Below are 15,460 nucleotides of genomic sequence, written 5' to 3'. Positions count from 1 at the left end.
AAAAAATGGTAAATGTCGGAAACTTTTTGCTGTTCTAAAATAAACTTTATTATTTTCAGCTTTAGTGTTCCATTTTTATGTTTTCAAACTCAAAATTTCTATTTCAAAATGTCTTTTTCAGTTTCAGATATTTTTTTATTTTTTTCACTTTCAACTCTTATTTTTTTTTTTTTTTGTTTTGTTTTCGAATCTGAAAATTTCCGTTTCAAAACTTTTGGCCCTGTTAGAGCGCGTTGGGGCGGGGCTACCATGAAGGACCAATCAAAATTCAATGATGGTGATAACTTCAGTCCCGGTGCGTTCAGTGGCTCTGGGAACTGAGCGAAGTTTATTTTAGAATAGCAAAAAGTTTCTGACTTTTACATTTTTTTTTTAATCAATATTTTTTTTTATTTGGGTTTCAAATAATGTTGACCCCAATTTAGCTCCATACAGTAATGGTTGCAACAATGTAAGTTCTTGACAACAAGAACCATTGAAACAGACTGCTCTTTTATGTCACTGCAGTCGGGATGTAAAACTGCAAATATAAAAGTAACAGTAATCCGTCTATCTTACTGAACAGGGAGCTGGCCCTTGTTAACTTCTCACCTCAGCGTTCTGTCAATCCTTCACCTCAGGAATAACTTCAGTCCGACATCTGAATCATTGACCCTCTTTCTGCTCTTCAGTCAAACATCCAAACTCTTCAGTTTTTACGGTTTAAACTTCTATTTCAACTGTAATTCTTTCATATTTTTCTACATCCCTTCAAATTGTAATTTTCTATTTTGAATGTTGTTTTTATGTCATCGTCCTTGAGTATTTTTAAAGGCACTTTCTAATAAAGTTGATCATTTTTATTATTTTTCTCTTAAACTTCAGGTCTGAGGGGAAGGCTGCAGTTCTCACAGGGTCAGGTTCTGGTCCGGTTCTGCAGCCTTGTGGAGGGTTTGCTATTTCAAATCTAAGACAAACATTAAACACAGTTATCTCTCCGTTAGATGTCCGCCTCTGCCCTCTGTGTTCACTCTGCATCAGTGTGATCCCGACTATTTGGTCTGAAGAGCAGTCATCTGCTCACATCTAGAGGATTTCTATCAGAGAAACTTGAAAACTTTGTGTCTGTTTTGGAACATAAAGAGTTTTGAGAGCAAAAACATTTGAAAACTTGATAGTTTAGGTTTAAATTTAATTAATTTAGTGGCGCCTTAAGATGACCTTGGTCAAACAAGGCGCTGCACATTAAAAGTTCAAAACACAGTAAAATAAAAAGCTAAAATGTGAAAACAATTAAAGATAAATTACAGATAAATTACAGAAAAACCATAAAATAGAATGTGCCACATATTGGACATTTGTCTGTCAATACGACAAAAGAAAAAGAAAAAAAAAAACAATTCTTTGAATGCATTTGCTTTTGACTTGTATGCAAAAGACAATATAAGGAGCAGCAATGCACTCTGATCAATTAAATGAACCAAATATCTGAATGTTTTTATTCTTTCTTTTCAAGACCGTTTGTAATAAATGAACCACATAGAAATAAAATAAATTAAACAACTGAAACTAAACTGGAAAACTGAGACCAGTCTTAATCTGGTTATGTTTGTGGATTTTGTGAATCAAAAATAAGTGTTTTGGAAATATAGAATTTAATGTTAGTTTCATACTTTCAATGTTTACTGATTCTGGTTTTAGACTTCACTCAAGTGACTTTTTTTGCCCTGAACAAATACATCTTATCAATTTTTTAAAATGCATTTACTGTAATTTGCCCTTACCAGCAATGTGACCACTTTAATCATGACTCCCTGCATGCCGTTCTCGATTCGACTCTCCTTCAGACTGCCGTTCAGACCATGAACAGAGTCCCATGTGGCGAGCTGCGGAGAGCAGGAGACAGCACGTCAGTGGAAGTTCATCAAAGAAGAAAAACATCCATTAGGGAAAGACTGCAGCTGAAAATACAAATGACATAACTCCCAACAACACCAATGACTAGAACAATGAGGCTCTTTTATCTCTCCATGGTGGATCCTTGGACAAACATGAAATAATTCATGGAGACTGCTGACCCAGACATGTCAACCGTCAGAGTCAGCAGCTCCTGATAATGTCTGAATAACCAAAACTACATAAAGAAAACAAATAAACAAAGCCTGAAAACTAAGACTACCAAGATCCAACCCCAAACTAAAATAACAAAACCCAGCAGTGAAAGACTGCTGAGGACAAAGAGGAGAAAAGAACAAAAAAAGAAAGAAAATAGCCATTAATTAAAGTTAGGATTACTTAATAACAATGTATTTAATTTAGATGAGTTAAATGTATAAATTGATGTCTGAGGTTCACATAGAAGATAAACTATGTAGGTTTTTACATCCTGTTGACCTGAAGACGTCTTGTTTGATAAACTCTACCTGCAGAATGAACAGATTTTACATGCAAAGCAAAACTTTGGTAAAAAGATTGATCTTTATGAGTTAAAAGCATATATTATCTTATGGTGCACAACATTGGTTACTAGCTGTTCAGAACTACACTGAGAGGTTCGGGTTTGGCACAGAGTGTCTTTTATTTTCAGAATAGGATTAAAAAAAAAAAACTAAAATCAGCTTTGAGAGATGCTAGACTTTTTTATATTTTGCTTTTGTTTGTGCCAATAAATAAACATAATTCATATTTATTATTAAAAAAAGAAGATCATAAACACAAATCCAAATTTCTTAAAGGCTAAAGTAAGACTCCTTCTATGTTTTGATCAGTAGAAAACCACCCAAAATGGCTCTTTCACTGCCAAAGGTTGCCGACCTCTGAACTAGAATGTATGAAACGCAAAGCTGCTGAAGCAGAAACTGCATGTCTACTAAAGACACCCAAAAAGTGGCACAGTAGGCTAAGTAAATAACTAAGTGACTGAACATGGGACGATAGATAATTTTAAACATGTTTAGGCTTTGGTTCAAAGTATTCCAGTACTAGTTTTCTGCAACAATCCCTCTTCAGCATGTGGATTGTTTTATGATAATTATAATTTTGAGTAGTGAAGCCGTAGATCACCACAACATGCTGAGCTGCCCTCTACTGCAGTCCAGATACTGATGCCAAAGTCACTCCTGGAAAACAAACATTTTGTTTTGAAACACTTTTTGTCTATTTTTTATCGTTTTCTTTTGTCAAAAAAAAAATAATAAAAACGAACAAGTTCTGCGTTAGAACAAAGTGTGAATCCCTTGATTTGCATCAAATCCCTTGGCTCCAAAATGACCTTAACTCAGCATCTACTTGAAGACAGAAACATAAAGTGATTATTTCTTTTCATGGCTGGAAATAAATTCAAGCATCAAGATTCCATTAATAACTTGACTTGTTCAGACCAGGAAGTTGGTCCTATTTTTCTATCCAGAGGAAAGTGTTGAGTAGTAATACATACGAGTATGTATCGGATAGAAAATGGTACTGCAGGTAATACAAATGATACACAATTAGATTACTGGAGTAGATGGTATTTAAATAATGAGGTGAAGTGACTCCCTCTATAAATCAACCCCCAAGTGAGCGTGATCACTCAGTGTAGCATACAGCAGCTCTGTGCACGCTAACACTAGAGCTGTACGTGCACGTTTCCAGTTAGCTGGTAATTGTGTAGCTGCAGCCTCTGTGTTTTTGTCATCGAACACTTAATCAGGAGACGATATCAGCACCATGACACAACACAGATTTGAAGGGATTATAAATCACCAAATGTGTTTGATTTGAACAAAAAGAAAAGAGAATGGTTTGTTGATTTTACAAAGTGAAAGTGGGACATTTCGAGCAGAATCAGCTTAAATTTTGGTAATTGCACAAACAGTTGAAGAGTTATAGTAATTAAAATACATCCACACTGGAGGCAAAGCTCAGGCATTAAAGGGTTAAACTATACTTTGACATCACAATAAACAAAGGTTAAAAAACAACAGTGAAAGGAAAATCATTTTTTTCATTTTCTCCTCACTCAGCCTGACATTTGGAGTTTCTTTGAGGCAGATATAATGGCTAACAGATAAAAGCAGTGGCTGAAAGGCTTTTTTTTTTCAACCCCTCTAAAAACCAAATGTTACATCTGTTTTTCACTTCTCTGTTCATCACAGCGTTTTCATTTTGCGCCCTGCCATCATCTGCAGGCCTAATTTGGTGTGTCTTTATGGGATATCTGAGTGTACAACAGCCATTCATCACTGCCTGCGTCAACGAGGAAGAAAATAACGGGGGTTCTGGGTTTGGAGGAAAATTGGAAAAGGAAAATATCTATTTTGTTACATTTATGTCCAAAAACATGATAAAAGATGTCTGTTTTTAAAGGCACAAGGTATAGTTAACCCTTCATGCAAGATGCAATGTTTAAATGTTTTATTCTAATGTAGAGTGGTAAATGACCAGCCGATTCCCTCTGTTTGGCTCTGAAATACTTCAAATTTACAAGCTACAGTTCTCATGTATTTCAGTAATTTTCCTCCTATGACTCTTGGGGCCAATCCCAATTCTTCCCTTCCCTTCTCTCTTCCCCTCCGTTAGAAGGGGCATTTTTAGTGCAAGTGTGTCCGTAATATTTTTTTTTAAATCCAACCCTCCAAGTGGAGGGTTACAAAGTCCTCCGTCATGAGGGTAAACCGCATCGCGCTGAGAAGCGCTTTTCTTTACGTGGGTGTTCTCTGAACCACATAAGTTTACACTTAAATTTAAGTAGTGACTTTTTGTTAACATGTTGCTAAAATATTAGGTAAACTACAAATTAGCATAAAAAACTTCAGTACTTGCCAAGTTAAATAAATGAACTAGCAGAATGCTAACATAACATCTCAAAGCCTTTTTTTTTATTACTATAAAAAATGAAAACATAGCCCATGGACATATTTAAAGGTTTGTTGCTAATCTACTTATAAATACTAAATTTGAAGACATTCTCATTCATTTCCTTCGGAGCATATTTTGATTAATATTTTAAAAGCTATATTTTTTAAAACTACATAGTTCCTGAGTGTGAAATACAGCTAAAATTTGAGTTTTTGTTTGATGATTTAATTGTAACTTTTCCAGTGGTTGCTTAATGACTTGTAAGTAATTTTTATTTTTAGGTTCATTTCCCTGTGGTCAGAGCCCACTTTTGTATTTTCATTTTACTATTTTTGTTAGGTCAAATCTTTCTTTTTTTCTCCCGTTTCAACCAGTTGTCAAAGAAAAGTCTGAGATATGTTTTACAGAAAGCGAGTCTGTGACCATTTTTATAGTGATTTAAAAATAATAAACTGCTGTATAAAACCCCAGTTATTGTGTCCTGTGAGGCAACATCATTTCTCCAGGCTACACTAAGGGCACCAAACCTTCTGTTTCTACTTGATGGAATTTCTACACTAGAAAGAGCATAAATCACAACCACATGAACAGCAGTCAGCTCTGATCTGAGCCATCAACCGAACTCAAAGTTCAAGGAATGTGACCAACAGTCTGAACCTCAGGAGAAATGCTGAGGTGACCAACAGTCTAATTTTACAATAACGTTTTGTTTTAACTAGACTCCTTTTGATGCATGACCCAGCAAGGACTTTCCTCACAGACCCCAGAGAGCCCTCACAGCACAGTTAGAAAACCACTGGAGTGGAATCCAGGAGCCCTTAAAAACTGCAGAGGTCATCAGCCTGCGGTTTTTCTCCCAGCATCCCTCAAACAGTCACTTTCAGTCACTAGTACCAGGAAAAGTACCAGATTTTTCAATCTGTCTTTAATGAGAGGAGAATTCATTCAGAGCAAATCCTGAAGGACACTTAAGATAAAAGAGTGGATCCTACACAATGAAAGGCTGATGCTGTCTTTCATTGACTCACCGGTCCATGGGCTGAAGAAGTTTGGGGACCACTGTCCACCGTCATTTTTTAATGGAAACACTCCAGCCAATCACAATCAAGTATTCACCCGGACCAGGGGTCTGCAACCTTTAACACTAGAATTCCTGAGCCTGCGCAAATTTGCGCAGGGAAGAGTTCCCCCCTCTAGTCCGAGAGCCCATTGTTGTGTCATGGTGGGTCATTGATGAGCCATTAACTTGCCCATGTATATGTTAATGCAGCATGTAGTACCTAATGTGTATTTGAACTAACAGGTTGTGTGGGGGTTGGAGTTACCTGATGCATGTGGACAAGTATTGGCTTTCCTGCTTTTACTCACATTTGAACTAAAGTTCCATCTCATTCCTAACCCAGAGTTCAATATGATGTTGCTCCACCTTTTGCTGCTATTGCAGCTTCAACTCTTCTGGGAAGGCTGTCCACAAGGTTGAGGAGAGTATTTATAAGAACTCAGGATCATTCTTCCAAAAGCTCATTGGTCAGGTCACACTGATGTTGGTGGAGAAGGTCTGGCTCTCAGTCTCTGCTCTAATTCATCTCAAAGGTGTTCTATGGTGTTCAGTTCAGGACTCTGTCCTCCATGTCTTTATGGACCTTGCTTTGTGCTCTGGTGCACAAAAATGTTGGAAGAGGAAGAGCCCGCTCCAAACTGTTCCCACTAAGGTTGGGAGCATTGTCCAAATTGTGTTAAAAATATTTCTTTCACCTGCATTGAACAGTTTTGAGGTAAAAATAAAATTTAAAAGTAAAAACAAATATTTCATGTGGACTATTCCTGAGCGGGATTCGAACCCATGACCTTCTGAATGTGAGTCCGCAGCCATAACCACTTGACCGTCTAGTGGCGGAATCTGGAATGCATGTCAAACTTAAATTTAAACATGACATTCTGCATTGCGAAATCAGGAAGTCATTGTTGATGGTTTAAAGGCATTTGTCTGTGTTAAAAATATTTCTTTCACCTGCATTGAACAGTTTTGAGGTAAAAATAAAATTTAAAAGTAAAAACAAATATTTCATGTGGACTATTCCTGAGCGGGATTCGAACCCATGACCTTCTGAATGTGAGTCCGCAGCCATAACCACTTGACCGTCTAGTGGCGGAATCTGGAATGCATGTCAAACTTAAATTTAAACATGACATTCTGCATTGCGAAATCAGGAAGTCATTGTTGATGGTTTAAAGGCATTTGTCTGTGTTAAAAATATTTCTTTCACCTGCATTGAACAGTTTTGAGGTAAAAATAAAATTTAAAAGTAAAAACAAATATTTCATGTGGACTATTCCTGAGCGGGATTCGAACCCATGACCTTCTGAATGTGAGTCCGCAGCCATAACCACTTGACCGTCTAGTGGCGGAATCTGGAATGCATGTCAAACTTAAATTTAAACATGACATTCTGCATTGCGAAATCAGGAAGTCATTGTTGATGGTTTAAAGGCATTTGTCTGTGTTAAAAATATTTCTTTCACCTGCATTGAACAGTTTTGAGGTAAAAATAAAATTTAAAAGTAAAAACAAATATTTCATGTGGACTATTCCTGAGCGGGATTCGAACCCATGACCTTCTGAATGTGAGTCCGCAGCCATAACCACTTGACCGTCTAGTGGCGGAATCTGGAATGCATGTCAAACTTAAATTTAAACATGACATTCTGCATTGCGAAATCAGGAAGTCATTGTTGATGGTTTAAAGGCATTTGTCTGTGTTAAAAATATTTCTTTCACCTGCATTGAACAGTTTTGAGGTAAAAATAAAATTTAAAAGTAAAAACAAATATTTCATGTGGACTATTCCTGAGCGGGATTCGAACCCATGACCTTCTGAATGTGAGTCCGCAGCCATAACCACTTGACCGTCTAGTGGCGGAATCTGGAATGCATGTCAAACTTAAATTTAAACATGACATTCTGCATTGCGAAATCAGGAAGTCATTGTTGATGGTTTAAAGGCATTTGTCTGTGTTAAAAATATTTCTTTCACCTGCATTGAACAGTTTTGAGGTAAAAATAAAATTTAAAAGTAAAAACAAATATTTCATGTGGACTATTCCTGAGCGGGATTCGAACCCATGACCTTCTGAATGTGAGTCCGCAGCCATAACCACTTGACCGTCTAGTGGCGGAATCTGGAATGCATGTCAAACTTAAATTTAAACATGACATTCTGCATTGCGAAATCAGGAAGTCATTGTTGATGGTTTAAAGGCATTTGTCTGTGTTAAAAATATTTCTTTCACCTGCATTGAACAGTTTTGAGGTAAAAATAAAATTTAAAAGTAAAAACAAATATTTCATGTGGACTATTCCTGAGCGGGATTCGAACCCATGACCTTCTGAATGTGAGTCCGCAGCCATAACCACTTGACCGTCTAGTGGCGGAATCTGGAATGCATGTCAAACTTAAATTTAAACATGACATTCTGCATTGCGAAATCAGGAAGTCATTGTTGATGGTTTAAAGGCATTTGTCTGTGTTAAAAATATTTCTTTCACCTGCATTGAACAGTTTTGAGGTAAAAATAAAATTTAAAAGTAAAAACAAATATTTCATGTGGACTATTCCTGAGCGGGATTCGAACCCATGACCTTCTGAATGTGAGTCCGCAGCCATAACCACTTGACCGTCTAGTGGCGGAATCTGGAATGCATGTCAAACTTAAATTTAAACATGACATTCTGCATTGCGAAATCAGGAAGTCATTGTTGATGGTTTAAAGGCATTTGTCTGTGTTAAAAATATTTCTTTCACCTGCATTGAACAGTTTTGAGGTAAAAATAAAATTTAAAAGTAAAAACAAATATTTCATGTGGACTATTCCTGAGCGGGATTCGAACCCATGACCTTCTGAATGTGAGTCCGCAGCCATAACCACTTGACCGTCTAGTGGCGGAATCTGGAATGCATGTCAAACTTAAATTTAAACATGACATTCTGCATTGCGAAATCAGGAAGTCATTGTTGATGGTTTAAAGGCATTTGTCTGTGTTAAAAATATTTCTTTCACCTGCATTGAACAGTTTTGAGGTAAAAATAAAATTTAAAAGTAAAAACAAATATTTCATGTGGACTATTCCTGAGCGGGATTCGAACCCATGACCTTCTGAATGTGAGTCCGCAGCCATAACCACTTGACCGTCTAGTGGCGGAATCTGGAATGCATGTCAAACTTAAATTTAAACATGACATTCTGCATTGCGAAATCAGGAAGTCATTGTTGATGGTTTAAAGGCATTTGTCTGTGTTAAAAATATTTCTTTCACCTGCATTGAACAGTTTTGAGGTAAAAATAAAATTTAAAAGTAAAAACAAATATTTCATGTGGACTATTCCTGAGCGGGATTCGAACCCATGACCTTCTGAATGTGAGTCCGCAGCCATAACCACTTGACCGTCTAGTGGCGGAATCTGGAATGCATGTCAAACTTAAATTTAAACATGACATTCTGCATTGCGAAATCAGGAAGTCATTGTTGATGGTTTAAAGGCATTTGTCTGTGTTAAAAATATTTCTTTCACCTGCATTGAACAGTTTTGAGGTAAAAATAAAATTTAAAAGTAAAAACAAATATTTCATGTGGACTATTCCTGAGCGGGATTCGAACCCATGACCTTCTGAATGTGAGTCCGCAGCCATAACCACTTGACCGTCTAGTGGCGGAATCTGGAATGCATGTCAAACTTAAATTTAAACATGACATTCTGCATTGCGAAATCAGGAAGTCATTGTTGATGGTTTAAAGGCATTTGTCTGTGTTAAAAATATTTCTTTCACCTGCATTGAACAGTTTTGAGGTAAAAATAAAATTTAAAAGTAAAAACAAATATTTCATGTGGACTATTCCTGAGCGGGATTCGAACCCATGACCTTCTGAATGTGAGTCCGCAGCCATAACCACTTGACCGTCTAGTGGCGGAATCTGGAATGCATGTCAAACTTAAATTTAAACATGACATTCTGCATTGCGAAATCAGGAAGTCATTGTTGATGGTTTAAAGGCATTTGTCTGTGTTAAAAATATTTCTTTCACCTGCATTGAACAGTTTTGAGGTAAAAATAAAATTTAAAAGTAAAAACAAATATTTCATGTGGACTATTCCTGAGCGGGATTCGAACCCATGACCTTCTGAATGTGAGTCCGCAGCCATAACCACTTGACCGTCTAGTGGCGGAATCTGGAATGCATGTCAAACTTAAATTTAAACATGACATTCTGCATTGCGAAATCAGGAAGTCATTGTTGATGGTTTAAAGGCATTTGTCTGTGTTAAAAATATTTCTTTCACCTGCATTGAACAGTTTTGAGGTAAAAATAAAATTTAAAAGTAAAAACAAATATTTCATGTGGACTATTCCTGAGCGGGATTCGAACCCATGACCTTCTGAATGTGAGTCCGCAGCCATAACCACTTGACCGTCTAGTGGCGGAATCTGGAATGCATGTCAAACTTAAATTTAAACATGACATTCTGCATTGCGAAATCAGGAAGTCATTGTTGATGGTTTAAAGGCATTTGTCTGTGTTAAAAATATTTCTTTCACCTGCATTGAACAGTTTTGAGGTAAAAATAAAATTTAAAAGTAAAAACAAATATTTCATGTGGACTATTCCTGAGCAGGATTCGAACCCATGACCTTCTGAATGTGAGTCCGCAGCCATAACCACTTGACCGTCTAGTGGCGGAATCTGGAATGCATGTCAAACTTAAATTTAAACATGACATTCTGCATTGCGCAATCAGGCAGTCATTGTTGATGATTTAAAAGCATCAAAAATGTATCACCCCCCCCTCCTCCCCCCTGTCACCAGTTTGTCATTTATTGTATTTGTCTGTGTTAAAAATACTTCTTTCACCTACAAATTTAAACCTTACAATCTGCATTGCAAAATCAGGAAGTCATTGTTGATGGTTTAAGGTGATCACCACAACACTACTTTGAGAAGGGGAGGGGAGCATTGCAGCAGAAGCTGAAAGTTCCAGGGATTCTAGTGTTAATACCAAAAGAGCCGTTTGGGTCTGTTTCTCACTGATCAAAACCTTGTAGAAGCCGTTAAGTTTTATTTCACCATTTTGAACATGTAGATGCATTCATTTGGTTGACACTTTTTGAAATATATAAAATCTATTTTTAGTTTTGAGGCACAAATAAACAGAAATATATGGTGGGAAAGACTTTTTTCTAAATGTGAAACAAGTTTCAAAATAAAAGACATCATGTGTCTCATAGGATCATCCCAGTATCATCCTTTTCCTTACTTACTACTGACGTTAACCTTTGGAAAAACACCTTCATTGGTTTATTATTCAATAGAAATAGTATCTAAAAATATATTATCTAAACAACTCCATTCTGTATAGCTCATAAACATTGTTGTGCAGCTTAAAATATGTGGTTTAAACTCATAAAATAAGATCAAACTTTACAAATGTCAGCAGGGGTGAGAAAAGCAGTTTATCTTTCTGACCTAGGAGCACCTCAGCCATAACTTTATAAACCTAACTAATCTAAATTAAAATGATGCCAACTACGTGACTTTTAAAGATCCAAGCTACTTTCTTTCTTCACCCAGAGAGCCAATATTGAGGGTTAGAAGAGCTACATGTGGCTCTGGAGCCTGTTTTCTTGATATAGCGAGGAAACTCAAGCCAAGGGTGTCAAACTCAATCACACAAGGGGCCAAAATACATACCTACATACCTTAGATCGCGGGCCAAAGAGGAAAAACATTTTTAGAACACTAAAACGTCATTTTTAAATCTTTAAAACAGTAACTTTTCAAAATAATTATGAACTATATGTATAGCATTACCTGCGATCATGCTAGTGTGAATGCTGAAAGCTGAATTTGGCCTCTGGCTAGTGCTGATAGCTGAAGATGCTGAAATTAATAGCTAAAAATGATGAAGCAAATAGCTGAAATCAATAAAGCTAATAGTCAGCTAAAATGTTAGCTAAATGCCAAATTAGCCTAAAAAAAAAAAACAAAAAAACCTTACGTTAGCCAAAACAGCTAACATGTACCTCAAAAAAATAGCTAAACTTCAAACAGAAACAGAAAAAGGCTAAAATAAGCCAAAACAGAACGTGTGTGAATATTAGCCTGAATCAAAAGAGCCTAAAAATCTTTTTTAAAAACCTAAATTAACCACAATAATAGCATGTAGCCAAAATATTAGCTAAACTCTAAAACTGCCTAATAAAAACAAACAAACAAAAAAGCTTAAATCAGCCAAAATGGCTAGCATATAGCTGAAATATTAGCTAAACTTCAAAACCGCCAAAGATGGTGCTGATTTCTGGCAGAGTCGTTCCAATGATTCTACCGGCTGCCTTCACCACCCGCTGGAGTGCCTGTTGGTCGGCCTTGGTGGTTCTCCAGCTGCACTAAGGCCGACCAACAGGCACTCAAGTGGGTGGTGAAGGCAGCCGGTAGAATCATTGGAACGACTCTGCCAGAAATCAGCACCATCTACTCCACTCGCTGTCTGAGAAGAGTCCACAACGTCCTGCGGGACCAACATCACCCGGCATGCCACCTCTTTCACCTGCTGCCCTCAGGGAGAAGGTACAGGTCCACACAGGCCAGAACATCCAGACTGGCCAACAGTCTGTATCCACAGGCTGTGAGGCTTCTTCTAAACTCTGCGCCCTCCCCTCTCTGCCCCCCTCTCATGGACAATAACCATATCCAACTTTTGAATAGCTTGAACTGGTTGCATTGTTGCATTATATCTCATTGTCTCTCTCTCCCTTGCCACCCCCCTCTCTCTCTGCTAACAGATCATAACCATTTTGCTACATTACAATAAGACTGAACTGGTTACATTGTTGCACTTTATCATGTTTCTCGGGTCTCTGTCTGAACGTCCCTGGAACTGTCTCTCACTGGATCAATGTTTACACTGGGCTAAGGGCTATTTATTATTATTATTATTGAAGTATGGAGTACAGATGCTCTAAACGCAATTTCGTTGTTATTCTGTGACAATGACAATAAATAAATTGAATCCTGAATCTTGAACAAAAAAGCCTAAATTGGCAAAAACAGCTAGTGTGTAAATATTAGCTAAACTTCAAAAAAGCCTAAAAAAATCTTAGTAAATCCCCCAAAAATCCAAAAAGCTACCAGAATGACAATTTTTAAAACTTTAGAACTGTAACATTTTAACCTAATTATGAATCATAAAAAGGCAGGAATATTATTCCAGAATAAATCAACTTAAACCTTATATAACTTTAAATATTTTACTCTCCATAAAAATATATTTTGTCAAAATTATACAAGTTAGAAAAAAGACCAAGATAACATCGGGTCATTAATAACAATAAATGAAATGATCTGGAGGGCCGGATAGAATTACCCAGGGCCAGATCCGGCCCCCGGGCCTTGACTTTTACACATGTGCTCTAGCCTATATGAATACAAATACAATTTTCTAAAATAAAAAAGTTGCTAAGTACAGAACTTGCAAAACTTTCTCTCTAACTTTCATTCCTTCTCTCCCATATCTCATCTGTTGATGAATCATATATAACAACACTTCATCCCTGCGCCGTGAAGAGAATCAAGTTCCATTTTAGAGACCAACTTCTGCTTCCGGTAATGATTGGAGCTCCATCGGCTTCATCGCCGGATCCAGTACCTCCATCTTCCCTGCAGCCGGGTGCCTCTCAAAGTTTGACCTACGTACCTAGAGCTTGAAAATGGTCTAAAAATGTAAAAAGCTCCGTGTGAACCCGATCATCCTGAACATGAAAGCCCAAAGCGCACATTTGCATTTACTGACTTTTCCTCTAAAATGGCCACTTGACGTCCTCGACGGTGCCGAGGTGTGAACGTAACTTCAGCTGCAAAATCTGCACGCAGCAGATCACCCAGAGCCGTCCTCTATCACTGAACACGAGGCTGATCAAACATGTGGATGATCAGGTGACAAAAGTTAATAAGTTGTGCCATTCAACAACCTAATCAGTCTTCATAGCCTCACTCAGCACAAGCACATTACAATGAGGTCACAGGCATGCAGCCAGTCTAATTATATTTTCTGCTGCTGTGTATCAGTTCATCTCCTGTTTGACATGCCTGTGTGTTCACTGAAGAACAAATTGTCTGATTGTTAATTAAAGGTTGTTGTACTCTTAAATCACAGTGGATTGATGGGACTCGATGAGTGTTTGCAGATCTGAGCAGTAAGTCTGTTAATCAAGGTTACTGTAACAAGGCTGAACAACTTTACTGTGATTAGAAAAAATAATGAAGTGAGAAGTGTTTTCACTTTCTGCATAAATGAATAATACCTTAACTACCGTGGGGCCCATGAGACCCTAACAGGGACGTGAGGGGTGAGCCGTGACACACAGTGATTCTGAAGGGATCTGCCGCATTTTTACAGTATCATGAGCTGGATTTAAAGTTTATGGGGATGTTTTCATGCATCAAACAGTTTTTAGATTTTTGCCTCAAATGAAAAATCCACCCAACAAACAGCCGTACGCATCCTGGATCTGAGAACAAGCAGCCTGGATGCTTAAATGAACCATTAGCATCTGTGCCGCCACAGAAAACCGTGTTAGAACAGAAATCTGAGCCAAAAGGCTCAACAGCAGTCAGGAAGCAACAGTAAAAAGATGCATCATGTTGGTTGTTTTTAAGAAAGCAAATCATTTTCCCCCTCCAACAAACAAACAAACAAACCAGCAGCTTGATTAAAGCCATATCCTGGTGCCCTCTGCTGACATCACACTAACTCAAAGAGAAACAAGAGAAGTCTGCTCCTTCTGAGAAAAACTGTTTGCAGGATAAAACTGGTGAGGGAACAAAGATGGAGGATTTAAATGATGGATAGGTTGACATATGGCTTAAACTGCACTTACGGGTGTATATAGGGTGAAAATGAGCAATATTGTACAGTCTACACAGGCAGCTCACAGGATAGATCAAGGTCGTAGATCACTCTGTGATCCTAGAGTGAAAATAGTCATGCATATTTTATCAAAGGGCAAGCAACAGATTTTTATTTTTGTTCCCCCAACCCCATCCCAAATTCTGCAGCTCATTTAGGTAAAAACTGTGCACCTTACACATCCTGAACAACACATGTCAAAGTCAAGGCCCGGGGGCCGGATCTGGCCCTGGGTAATTCTATCCGGCCCTCCAGATCATTTTATTTTATTGTTATTAATAACCTGATGTTATCTTGCACTTATTTCTAACTTGTATAATTTTGACCAAATATATTTTTATGGAGAGTAAAATATTGAAAGTTATTTAAGGTTTAAGTTGATTTATTCTGGAATAATATTCCTGCATTTTTATTATTCAGAATTATGCTAAAAAGTAACTTTTTTAAAGTTTAAAAAATTGTCTTTCTGATAGCTTTTTGGATTATTTTGGCATTTACTAAGATTTTTTAGGCTATTTTGGAGTGTAGCCAATATTTCAGCTACATCCTAGCTACATGCTAGCTGTTTTTGCTAATTTAGGTTTTCTTTTCAAGTTTCTCAGGCTATTTTAGAGTGTAGCTAATATTTCAGCTACAAGCTAGCTGTTCTGGCTTTTCTTTTTCATTTTTTTAGACTATTTTGA

The 15,460-nt window shown here is 37.2% G+C and overlaps 1 protein-coding gene across 3 annotated transcripts in view; it reads right to left on the bottom strand.

Annotated features, from left to right (window-relative positions):
- grid1b (glutamate receptor, ionotropic, delta 1b) overlaps positions 1-15,460 on the bottom strand; it is a 458,806-nt gene that overhangs the window by 23,852 nt on the left and 419,494 nt on the right. For all 3 annotated transcript variants that reach the window (XM_024284275.2, XM_024284276.2, XM_024284277.2), the window contains one exon: positions 1,764-1,865. In XM_024284275.2, coding sequence (XP_024140043.1) covers positions 1,764-1,865 — 102 coding nt within the window. The remainder of the gene's footprint in view (positions 1-1,763; positions 1,866-15,460) is intronic.

Source organism: Oryzias melastigma, linkage group LG19 (assembly GCF_002922805.2).
Source record: "Oryzias melastigma strain HK-1 linkage group LG19, ASM292280v2, whole genome shotgun sequence".
Classification (NCBI taxonomy): Eukaryota; Metazoa; Chordata; class Actinopteri; order Beloniformes; family Adrianichthyidae; genus Oryzias; species Oryzias melastigma.
Note: the sequence above shows the minus strand (reverse complement) of the source record. Positions and strands in the feature narration are given on the sequence as shown.